Consider the following 12,795-nt stretch of genomic DNA (forward strand, 5'->3'; position numbering starts at 1 on the left):
AAGTGGTCATGGTGGTTAGAGTGTTCATTTAATATCTCCCAGAAGAAGTAAACCTCTGTATACTGATTGCATTTCATTTGATCATCGTCTAGTTGTGTTAATTGGTGGGGGGCACAGGGTGCCACCTCCCTGAAATCAGTTTTTGCAGGTTGGGATTGTTCCCATGTGGTCCCCGCCCGCGGGTGCGTGGACTAAGATGTCGCGCCGGTTGGTAATTGAGGCCGCAGCTTTGCGGCCTGCTGTAGGGAGACGCTTACATCGGGGAACTGGCGCCCTCTTGTGGTGGCCAGGGCTGCAACAAGCAGTCCTTGGCCGGCGCTGAGGGTTTCCCCCTGAGAAGAGGTTAAAGATGTTGAGGGCTTGATCTGGCGCCCTCTCGTTACTGGTGAGTGGACAGGGAGTGTGGGGCAGCTGGTCAGAACAGTCTCATTTCCATATAAAACCCCACAAAGATGGAAATAGTTTTTTTTGTTTTACTTTTTTTTTCCATTAAAATTCATTTATTATTTTTTTTATTCTCTCCCTGTCATGCCACACAGCTGAAGGCTCCTTTCAAAACGGGCTGTCTGATCAGGTCCACCTGTCAGTTTTCCAGGCAGACCTGATCAGACCCTCCAGTCTCCTCTATGGAGTGGGGGATATCTGCTGACAACCACCGCCATCCGATCCGGTCGGCCAAAAACAGACGGATGGTGGGGTCCTACCTTCCATCCCTCCGATGGATCGAATCAGATGGCATCAGACTTAAATGGACAATCAGTCCATTTTCATCCGACTGCCCCATAGAGGAGAGCAGGACTGTGTCCATGTTCGCTCTGCATAGCGGAGTGGACAAGATCTGTCATCCACCTGCGCAGCGGGGATTAGCGGAGAAATCTCCGCTGAGCAAGTGGATTCCGCTTAGCAGAGGTGCACGTGTGAAAGGGCATGGGCATGAGTTACTGGATCACTGGATCTCCTATCGCCTCCATCTTGCTGCACTGTCCTTCCCTAATGAGCCACTGCCCACTACACCATCAAGCCAAGTAGGCACGGGCCGACTGCCGGGCAACATCAGCCGGTACATTAAAAACTGGCTGCCATCCGGTCCGTGTGTATGGCAGCCGGTTCGACAGAAACCGGCCATTCGGCATGCGCCAAAAAAAAAGGCTCCTAATTTTTTTTAACTGGCTCCTAGATTCCAAGCCCTGCATTACATCACATCAAAATTTTTCATTTTGTCGCACGAGAATTTTCGTAACTTTAGTAAATTCTTAATTTACGACATGAGACGAGCATGCAAAAAATAAATAAATAAAAATGGGCAATCATTTATCATATACAGGTACATCTTATAACATTTAAATATTATCAAAAAGTTAATTTCAGTAATTCAATTCAAAAAGTGAAACTCATTTTCTATAGATGCGTTACACACAGAGTGATAGATTTCAAGCATTTTTCTTTCTTTTCATTTTGATGATTATGGCTTACAGCCAGCGATACCCCAGAATTCAGTACAGTAAACCCCCCTCCATTGCGGGGGTTACGTTCCGGACCCAGCCGCGAAAAGTGAAATTCCGCGAAATAGAAAAACCCTATTAAAATGCATTGTAGGCATGGTTTTTTTACTGTCACTGTACTTGTAAAAGCATTTTAAGGTCTTTAAACACACTTTTAAAACAATAGAAACTCATTTAAACACATAAAAAGATACTAAGAGAAGAGCAAGAGCTATGGAAAACACAAAAATATTTCATTTTTAATGATTTATATAGTAAAATAACATTACAAAAAAAACCCGCGAATTACCGGGACCGCAAAAACTGAACCGCGATGGAGCGGGGGATTACTGTATCTCAGAAAATTAGAATATTACATAAGACCAATAAAAAAGGAAGATGAGAGACACCAGAACCAACAATGCAGAGGAGCTGAAGGCCGCTATCAAAGCACCCTGGGCTTCCATAACACCTCAGCAGTGCCACAGGCTGATCGCCTCCATGCTGCGCCGCATTGATGCAGTAATTCATGCAAAAGGAGCCCCGACCAAGTACGGAGTGCATCCTATACTGTACATGGACATACTTTTCAATAAGCCAACATTTCTGTATTAAAAATTATTTTCTTAATTGGTCTTATGTAATATTCCAATTTTCTGAGATACTGAATTTTGGGGTGTCACTAGCTGTAAGACAATCAAAATTAACCACTTGCCGACCGCTCACATGGAGCGTACTGCGGCAAAGTGGCTCGTTCCCGTCCAGCGACGTAGACTTACGTCGCTAGACTCCTCCTCCTGTAGGCGGCGCTCCCGCTGTTTTCATTCACAGCGGGAGTCAGGCCAGGGGAGGAGCGGCGGCGATCGCCACTGCTCTGCCCCGATCGTCGGGGAATCGAGTGAGGAGATCCGCCCGCTTGTGTAAACAGAGCGGGCGGATCTCCTAAGTGACAGGGACTGACAAATCGGAGTGTTCAGCATAGCTGAACATCCGATCTGTCCTTCTGTCACCTCCCCCCCCCCCCACACGTCAGTAAGCACCAGGCATACATTAACCCCTCCCTCTCCAATAAAATTAACCCCTTCACTGCCAGTGTCATTTTTACAGTAACAGTGCATATGTATAGCACTGATTACTGTAGTAATGTCGCTGGTACCCCCAAAAGTGTCAAAAATGTCAGTCAAGGGTCCGGTCTGTCCGCCGCAATGTCGCAGTCCCGCAAAAAAAAAAAAAAAAAAAAAAAAAATCGCAGATCACCGCCATTACGCGTTAAAAAAAAAAAACACCAAAAATGACAAATCTTTCCCGTAGTTAGTAAACGCAATAACTTTTGCGCAAACCAATCAAAATACGCTTATTGTGATTTTTTTTTACCAAACATAGGTAGCAGAAAATAAATTGGCCAAAAATATAAAAAAAATTTGATTTTTACATTTTTTTGGGGGAATTTCATATAAAAAAATGTTAAAAATATTGTTATTTTTTCAAAATAAACGCTCTTTTTTTGTTTATAGCGCAAAAAGTAAAAATCGCACAGGTGATCAAATACCACCAAAAGAAAGCTCTGTTTGTGGGAAAAAAAGGACGTAAATTTCGTTTGGGTACGGCGTCGCATGTCCGCGCAATTGTCCGTTAAAAGTCGCACAGTGCCGAATCGCAAAAAGTGGCCTGGACGGAAGACAGCAAAATCCTCCGGTGGTAAAGTGGTTAAAAGAAAGAAATGCTTGAAATATATCACTCTGTGTATCACATCTATATAAAATATATGAATTTTATTTTTTAAATTGCTAAAATAAATTAACTTTTTGATGCTATTCTAGTAGCAGTGAGCGGTCTTTATTACAGGAAGGCAATGTCTCACACTGGATTACTGCACAGATCTGGAAGAAATACCGTATATACTCGAGTATAAGCCGACCCGAGTATAAGCCGAGGCCCCTACTTTTACCACAAAAAGATGGGAAAAATGATTGACTCGAGTATAAGCCTAGGGTGAGAATGCAGGGCGGCGGGCATGGTGCAGGAGAATGCAGGGCGGCGGGCATGGTACAGGAGAATGCAGGGTACTGGCATGGTACAGGAGAATGCAGGGTGAATGGCATGGTACAAGAGAATGCAGGGTGACTGGCATGGTGCAGGAGAATGCAGGGTGGCTGGCATGGTGCAGGAGAATGCAGGGTGGCTGGCATGGTGCAGGAGAATGCAGGTTGGCTGGCATGGTGCAGGAGAATGCAGGGCGGCGGGCATGGTACAGGAGAATGCAGGGTACTGGCATGGTACAGGAGAATGCAGGGTGAATGGCATGGTACAAGAGAATGCAGGGTGACTGGCATGGTGCAGGAGAATGCAGGGTGGCTGGCATGGTGCAGGAGAATGCAGGGTGGCTGGCATGGTGCAGGAGAATGCAGGTTGGCTGGCATGGTGCAGGAGAATGCAGGGCGGCGGGCATGGTACAGGAGAATGCAGGGTACTGGCATGGTACAGGAGAATGCAGGGTGACTGGCATGGTACAAGAGAATGCAGGGTGACTGGCATGGTACAGGAGAATGCAGGGTGACTGGGATGGTGCAGGAGAATGCAGGGTGGCTGGCAGGGTACAGGAGAATGCAGTGTACTGGCATGGTGCAGGAGAATGCAGGGTACTGGCATGGTGCAGGAGAATGCAGGGTACTGGCATGGTGCAGGTGAATGCAGGGTACTAGCATGGTACAGTAGAATGCAGGGTACTGGCATGGTGCAGGATAATGCAGGGTGACTGGCATGGTACAAGAGGATCCGGGGTTGTGGGCATACTACAGGAGATGCAGTGCTGTGGGCATGGTACAGGTGGACCATGCCCGCAGCACTGCATCCCTTGTAGTATACCCGCAGCCCTGCAGAATGGCAGGTAGTGCAGCAGTTTCCCTTACCTGTTCCAGAGGCGCCTTCGTTTTAAAAATGGCGCCGCCCGGCCCCGACATGTCATTGCGCACGCGCCGCCGCCGCTCGTATACTTTCGGCTATTCCCGGCCTCTCCCGAGCGGCGCCGGGAATAGCCGAAATTACACGAGCGGCGGCAGCGCGTGCGCAATGACATGTATGCGCCCGGCGGCGCCATTTTTAAAACTCAAGCACGTCGGAGCGGCCGGGAACTTTTTTTTTTTTTCTTGACTCGAGTATAAGCCGAGGGGGACGTTTTCAGCACAAAAAAATGTGCTGAAAAACTCGGCTTATACTCGAGTATATACGGTACACAAAGTACACCCAAGATTGCAGGAAAAATAAACATGACCAACACATTTACACAATATCTGCTGATCCTGGGGGTTCAGTACAGTGGGTGTTCTCTCGTATGTTCAAATGAGCAATTCTCAGCTTTCTGGTAAGTTTGCCCCACATAAGGGCTGCTAGGGTACAAAAGGGTTGCACCAGGACACACACCACCCACATTTGCGTGCATTACTGCACTCTAAGGCTAGATTTAGACATGTATCTAAATCCTCTACTCCTCTAAAGAGTGATCAATGTTCACAATGCTTTTCAGAGGCAACTGACAGGTGCTGAGGATGCAATATGATGCATCCTTATTGTTTGTTTTAACCAATTTTTGCAAAAAAACTTGCCACTGCGTGCTTTGGGGGGCATCTGCGGGCACATCATTTGCTTGAATGGGTTGCACTTAGCAGGCGGTCGTGACAAGTTGGAAGTTTTTGTGGTGGGTGCGAAGCATCATGACCACGGCATGTAAACATCCATCACCGCTGCCATTGCAGCAAAAGAAAGGCACCGAAAGATGTGGCTCAACCGCGCATTTTTTACCATGCCGAACCACAAGTCTAAATTCAGCCCAAGTGTGAACCCAGATTAAAGCCAAGAAACTAACTTTCTATTTAAAGTGGTTCTAATAGCTCAAGTTTTTTTTTTCCATCATCATGTGTTTTATGCATGAAGGTAAAAAAGCTTTTGTATGCAGCAGCCGAAAACCTCAGCTAGGGACTCTACTTGGCTGACACAATCACAGCCAGTGAGCCAATGAGCCGAGAGCCGAGCCATTGCTTTGTGTGTGAATTAACATGCAGAGCTGTGGCTCAGGAATAAGCCTGCTTGGGTGCCCCTATTGCAAGCTGCTTGCTGTGGGGGCACTTGACAGGAGGGAGGGACCAAGAGCACCGGTGGGGGACCCGAGAAGAGGAGGATTGGGGCTGCTCTGTGCAAAATTACTGCACAGAGCAGGTAAGATAACATGTTTTTTATAGGGATCAACCGAATATCGTACCACCGATATATCGGGGGCCGATATGCACTTTCCCCAATATATCGGAATCAGCCCCTGGAGGTTACCGATATTGCCAATATTTTGGGAAAGTGCTGTACCGGAGTGATCCCTGCAGCTAGAGGCATCACCCCGGTACCGGCATCCATAGCGACGGTCGGCTGTCTTGTAATGACAACTGATGTGCTGAGAAGCCGCTCGGCTGTCATTACAAGGAGCAGGAGAGGACGTCCCCCCCCCTCCCGTGGCCCCCCTCCCGTGGCCAGACCAGGGCATCCTTCCTGCACGGCCGCCGAAGACCCGATCAAAGCCGTATCCGTTTGGGTGTGCATGTAAAAAACCCGGAAGTGATGTCATGACATCACTTCTGGGTACTCGGCGCCAAATTAAAAAAACCAACAGCATTCAAAACAACCAAACTTGGCTTTTTGAATGCTTTTCAGTGCCGAGGAGGGGTTTGGGGGTCTTCTAGACCCCCAGATCCCTCCACAAGTGTACCTGGGAAAAAAAATAATTTTTTACATGTCCGAAAATATCAGCCGATACCCGATGACCAAAATATCGGTATCAGCATTAAAAAAAAATGATATTGGTCGATCACTAGTTTGTTATAAAAGAAAATAAGTAAATAAATAAAAAAAAGCCTTAAGGCCCCTTTCACACTTATGTGACGCGATTTTACCGCGATTTTGAGCAATGGCTCAGGGCTATATACCTCAAAACGCATTAAAATCGTGCCAAAGTAGTGCAGGAAATACTTTGAAGTCGGTGCGACTTCAAAAACGCACTGATATGAATGGGGCTCATTGAAAATAATGGAAAACGACTTGTCATGCGATTTTGCGGTCCAAAAAACGCGGGACAAGTCGCACTAGTGTGAAAGGGGCCTTAATATCACTTGGAAGGTTTTTTGCACACTGGCCATCTACCGGTTGTGCACAGGCAGAAATAAGGAGCAGCGAGTCCCTGCAGGCGTATTAGTGTGCTCAGCAGAGATGGGTGCAGTGCCACAGGCAGCCTGTCCAAGTCCATGGTAGCCTGCAGCTGAACACTTTACAAAATGGATCGCATGTTTAGGGCTCTGTGTGTTCGGAGACAAAAGGTCCACCTTAGCCCTTGCAAGCACAGGGCCCCAAACACCAGCCCCACTCTGCACAGCACTCAGCCCTGTCCAGCACAGCCTGCTATAGACTTCATAAGCTGCACCAATCTATGCTGAGCTTATTAAAGCGGAGTTCCGACCACAAAAAAAAAAAAAAAAAAAAAAAAAAAAAAAAAAATGAACATAACCCCAGGACAGTCAGGGCTAGTACATTCCACAATGGCTAGTCTCTGATCTGTCCCGGTTCGCACTTACCTGCAAGAAGAAATACTCACTTCAAATTTCTTCTCCAGCGTTGCCATCTCTGTTGTGGGCAGCTGAAGCCGGCGCGGAGCCGTCCTCTTCTGTGTCTTCTTCTCCCAGAATGCGCCTGCACCGGCCCCGCTCGTCACTTCCGGTGCGGCGCCGCATTCCTCCACAGCTTCTGGGCATGCCGAGAAGCTGTTTAGCAGGGAATGCAGCGTCGCACCGGAAGGGACGAGCGGGGCCAATGGCGTCGCATTGATTCCTGGGAGCGATGACGTTCAGCTCCCAGGAGTCAATGCAAGCAGGAAGTGACGGCGCGGGCCGCGCCCACAGAGGGAGGAAGTGGAAGAAAGGGGAGTATATTTTTCTACAATTACAAGGTAAGAAAAAAAAAAAAAAATCCTAACTATCCATTTCCTTTTCAGGTGAAGAAAAGCAAGCGGATGGCCACAAAATCGATGTCGATTTTGTGGCTGGAACTCCACTTTAATACGCCGGGCAGGAACGCACTGCTCCTGGGCAGTCCCATGTGCAAGGGGCATAAATCAGTACAATAACGTTTCAAAGTACAACAAACCAAAAAAAGAAAATGTGCATAGCTCACCTGTGACAACCAATGAGGGTTTTAGCTTTCATTTATAAACGTGTGTGAGAAAATAAACAAATCAACTCTGTTTATAATTCCGCAGACTGAATATTAGTAAATATCTCTTTACCTCAACTACATTATGGTGGTAATGTTCTGCCATCAGCAGGAATGGATGCAGTAAGCTGTCTGTATGGCAGCAGGGGACGAGGATTTTATGTTATAATCTCCACCATCAGTAATTCCCCTAAAATCCTAAAGTCCACCGTCATTTGTAGAAATATCCACTACAGGACTTGTGTCTGATAGACATGGCTGGTAGTACACACCGAACCATGACATCTCCTTACTGTATGATCTGTGTGTATACACTATGAGGATGTCACTATATACAGTGCCTATATATTTATCCTCATCTATAATGATAGTAATAATATATACATACACACACACACACATACAGTGCCTTGTGAAAGTATTCGGCCCCCTTGAACTTTGCAACCTTTTGCCACATTTCAGGCTTCAAACATAAAGATATAAAACTGTAATTTTTTGTGAAGAATCAACAACAAGTGGGACACAATCATGAAATTTATTGGATATTTCAAACTTTTTTAACAAATAAAAAACGGAAAAATTGGGCGTGCAAAATTATTCAGCCCCCTTAAGTTAATACTTTGTAGCGCCACCTTTTGCTGCGATTACAGCTGTAAGTCGCTTGGGGTATGTCTCTATCAGTTTTGCACATCGAGAGACTGAAAATTTTTGCCCATTCCTCCTTGCAAAACAGCTCGAGCTCAGTGAGGTTGGATGGAGAGCGTTTGTGAACTGCAGTTTTCAGTTCTTTCCACAGATTCTTGATTGGATTCAGGTCTGGACTTTGACTTGGCCATTCTAACACCTGGATATGTTTATTTGTGAACCATTCCATTGTAGATTTTGCTTTATGTTTTGGATCATTGTCTTGTTGGAAGACAAATCTCCGTCCCAGTCTCAGGTCTTTTGCAGACTCCATCAGGTTTTCTTCCAGAATGGTCCTGTATTTGGCTCCATCCATCTTCCCATCAATTTTACCCATTTTCCCTGTCCCTGCTGAAGAAAAGCAGGCCCAAACCATGATGCCGCCACCACCATGTGTGACAGTGGGGATGGTGTGTTCAGGGTGATGAGCTGTGTTGCTTTTACGCCAAACATAACGTTTTGCATTGTTGCCAAAAAGTTCGATTTTGGTTTCATCTGACCAGAGCCCCTTCTTCCACATGTTTGGTGTGTCTCCCAGGTGGCTTGTGGCAAACTTTAAATGACACTTTTTATGGATATCTTTAAGAAATGGCTTTCTTCTTGCCACTCTTCCATAAAGGCCAGATTTGTGCAGTATATACGACTGATTGTTGTCCTATGGACAGAGTCTCCCACCTCAGCTGTAGATCTCTGCAGTTCATCCAGAGTGATCATGGGCCTCTTGGCTGCTTCTCTGATCAGTCTTCTCCTTGTATGAGCTGAAAGTTTAGAGGGACGGCCAGGTCTTCGTAGATTTGCAGTGGTCTGATACTCCTTCCATTTCAATATTATCGCTTGCACAGTGCTCCTTGGGATGTTTAAAGCTTGGGAAATCTTTTTGTATCCAAATCCGGCTTTAAACTTCTCCACAACAGTATCTCGGACCTGCCTGGTGTGTTCCTTGTTCTTCATGATGCTCTCTGTGCTTTACATGGACCTCTGAGACTATCACAGTGCAGGTGCATTTATACAGAGACTTGATTACATACAGGTGGATTCTATTTATCATCATTAGTCATTTAGGTCAACATTGGATCATTCAGAGATCCTCACTGAACTTCTGGAGAGAGTTTGCTGCACTGAAAGTAAAGGGGCTGAATAGTTTTGCACGCCCAATTTTTCCGTTTTTTTATTTGTTAAAAAAGTTTGAAATATCCAATAAATTTCATTCCACTTCATGATTGTGTCCCACTTGTTGTTGATTCTTCACAAAAAATTACAGTTTTATATCTTTATGTTTGAAGCCTGAAATGTGGCAAAAGGTCGCAAAGTTCAAGGGGGCCGAATACTTTCGCAAGGCATTGTACTATGAGGGGGGTCACTATATACATTGTATGATCTGTGTGTATACACTATGAGGGTGTCAGGATATACACTGTATTTAGTCCAGTAGTATATACATAGTATACAGCCATGTAGTGCTCATACACACTCAGGTGCAATGGGGATCAACCTAGTCATTGTGTACAGTATAGATGTATATAGTCCTGTAGGATACAGTATATACTGTACATTCTATCCAGTATATGTGTATATACATTGTATACAGCCCAATCCTGTTATATATACACACACACTATACATAGCTATATATACTACAGGACTGTACTATATACATTGTATACAGTCTAGCCATGTAGTATACACATTGTACTTAGTAGAGGTATGTATACAGTATGTATATATAGTGTAGTTGTGTAGCGTGTACAGTGTACACAGTACAGTAGAGGTGTATATAGTAGTAAAGTCCTGTAGTATATACAGAGTATACAGTAAAGTAAATGTATACAGTCCTGGATGGGGTCAGTATATAGTATAAAGATCTATATATACACACAATGAGTATAGAGGAGTAGCTATATATACACACACACATAGTACACGGGGGTCAGTGTGTACTGTATAGTATAGCGGAGTATATATATATATATATATATATATATATACACACATATACACACAGTGAGGTGTCAGTAGTATAGGAGATATATATATATATATATATATATATATACACATATACACACACACACATACAATGTAGACAGTCTTGTAGTGAGGTGTTGTGGGGTCAGTGTATACTGTGTAGTATAGCAGAAAAGGAAAACAATGTGTGTGTATATATATATATATATATATAAAATACACACACACACACATATACCAGGGGGTCCTGGTTGGGGTCAGTGTATACAGTGTAGTATAGAGGTGTATTCTCTCACACACTGAGGAGTATATAGTAGTAGGTATATATATATATATATATATACACACACACACACGCATAGTACAGGGGGGGGAGTGTCAGTGTATACTATATAGTGTATATATATACACACACACACATACAGAGTGAGGTGTCAGTACTATAGAGATGTATACACACATAGTACACTACACAATGTGTGTGTGGGGGGGGGTCAGTGTATATATACACAGTGAGGAGTATATAGTAGTAGGTGTGTGTGTGTGTATGTATGTGTATATATATATATATATATATATATGCACATACATATATACAGTGATGAGTATATAGTAGTAGGTATATATATATACACACACACAGTGAGGAGTATCTAGTAGTGTGTGTATATACATAGTACACAGTGTGTATATAGTAGTAGGTGTGTGTATATATATATATATATATATATACATACACACACACAGTGATGAGTATATAGTAGTAGGTATACAGATAGTACAGTGTATATGTAGTAGTAGGTATATATATATATATATAGTGAGGAGTATATAGTAGGTGTATATAGATAGTACACAGTGTAAATATAGTAGGTGTATACACATAGTACACAGTGATGAGTATATAGTAGGTGTATATATACATAGGAGTACACAGTGTATATATAGTAGTAGGTGTATATAGATAGTACACAGTGTATATAGTAGGTGTATATATATATATATATATAGTAGTAGGTGTATATAGATAGTACAGTGTATATAGTAGTATATAGATAGTACACAGTGTATATAGTAGGTGTATACAGATAGTACAGTGTATATAGTAGGTGTATATAGATAGGAGTACACAGTGTATATAGTAGTATATAGATAGTACAGTGTATATGGTAGGTGTATATAGATAGGAGTACACAGTGTATGTGGGGGAGTCCTGACCCCCTCCCCCCATAGTATAGTAGACAGTGTAGGCCTCATCCCCGGCCTGTAGCAGTGTCCCCCCCTCCTGTCCCCGGGTCTCACCTGGCGGTGGCGGAGTCGAGGCTCTGGTCCAGCATGTCCATGTGTATCCGGTGTGGGGTTGGGGGGGGACCCCCCGGGCGGGGTGGGTCGGGCGGTGTTGGGGGTGCCCGGGGCGGCCCGGGGAGGAGGAGGAGGAGGCGGGAGGCCCGGCGGATCTGATCACGGGGACAAACACACGGGTCATGTGAGGAGATCCCTTCCCTGCCTCTCCTGCACCGCCGCCGGGACACGTGAGGAGGGAGGCGGGGAGAAGAAGAGGCACCTCACACACAGCTCACACCGCACCGAGCACCGGGAGCGCGCCTGGGACGGAGAGGAGCGAGCGGGCGGGCCCGACACACACCACAGCGGGAGGGTTTGGCAAGCGCAGCGCCGAGAGCAGAGCGGGCGGGCCTGAGGAGCTGAGGAAATAGGAGGCGGGCGGGCCCCGGACACACACACTGTCATCGCTCATTCTCGTGGGACACAACCAAAGGCGGACGGGCGAATCTTTTCTCATTCCGTCCTTTTGCACACATTGTGTGCTACAAACCCGACTTTATTCCTTCTAAATATCTCATGGAATCTGACAAGGGGTCACACTACGCGGGTTTTCCTGATGTTCTAAAGTTTGAAGCGACAGAAGACTTCAGTAATATGAATGCGGACGGGCCCTAGAACCAAAAAGTAGAGCTTTGTTTTCTATGGTACCATGGCTACGCGGGCGGGCACACTATGTTTACTTAGCTGTGGCGTTTTACCTGCTTGGGTGACAGCAGATGACCTCAAGCTTTTTATAACATCCAACGAGCTTCTTGTCATTAAAACTGCGTTTATATAAACCGCAGCATACCGGTCTTAAGATTGGATGCGGGCGGGCTCTGCGCACAAAATATCTACCGCCAAAAGTGAGCGGTCGGGCTGTTTTTTTTTTTTTAATGGAGCCGCACATTTTATTTATTTTTGGTTAAACATTCTATTTCATGTTTATAATGACTTGGAGCGCGTGCACAAGGGGCGCGCCAAAAATAAAAAAAAAAAATAAAGTGGTCGCGCGCAGCCACAGAACAAAGACAGACGTCATCGCCAGACGGGCCACGCCCACCCACTGGCAGATTGCGGGGCGGGGCCCGGAGCTGTC

At 45.2% G+C, this 12,795-nt stretch overlaps 1 protein-coding gene across 1 annotated transcript in view; it reads right to left on the reverse strand.

The window, feature by feature from the left end:
• The window catches only part of USF2 (upstream transcription factor 2, c-fos interacting), a 67,561-nt gene extending 55,493 nt beyond the window's left edge, over nucleotides 1–12,068 (reverse strand). Inside the window, exon 1 of the mRNA XM_082274091.1 lies at nucleotides 11,676–12,068. Within this exon, the coding sequence (XP_082130217.1) occupies nucleotides 11,676–11,716 (41 nt within the window). The 5' untranslated portion in view covers nucleotides 11,717–12,068. The remainder of the gene's footprint in view (nucleotides 1–11,675) is intronic.
• Between the last annotated feature and the right edge of the window lie 727 nt (nucleotides 12,069–12,795).

Source organism: Pelophylax lessonae, assembly GCF_965119305.1.
Source record: "Pelophylax lessonae genome assembly, chromosome: 12".
Taxonomy (NCBI): Eukaryota; Metazoa; Chordata; class Amphibia; order Anura; family Ranidae; genus Pelophylax; species Pelophylax lessonae.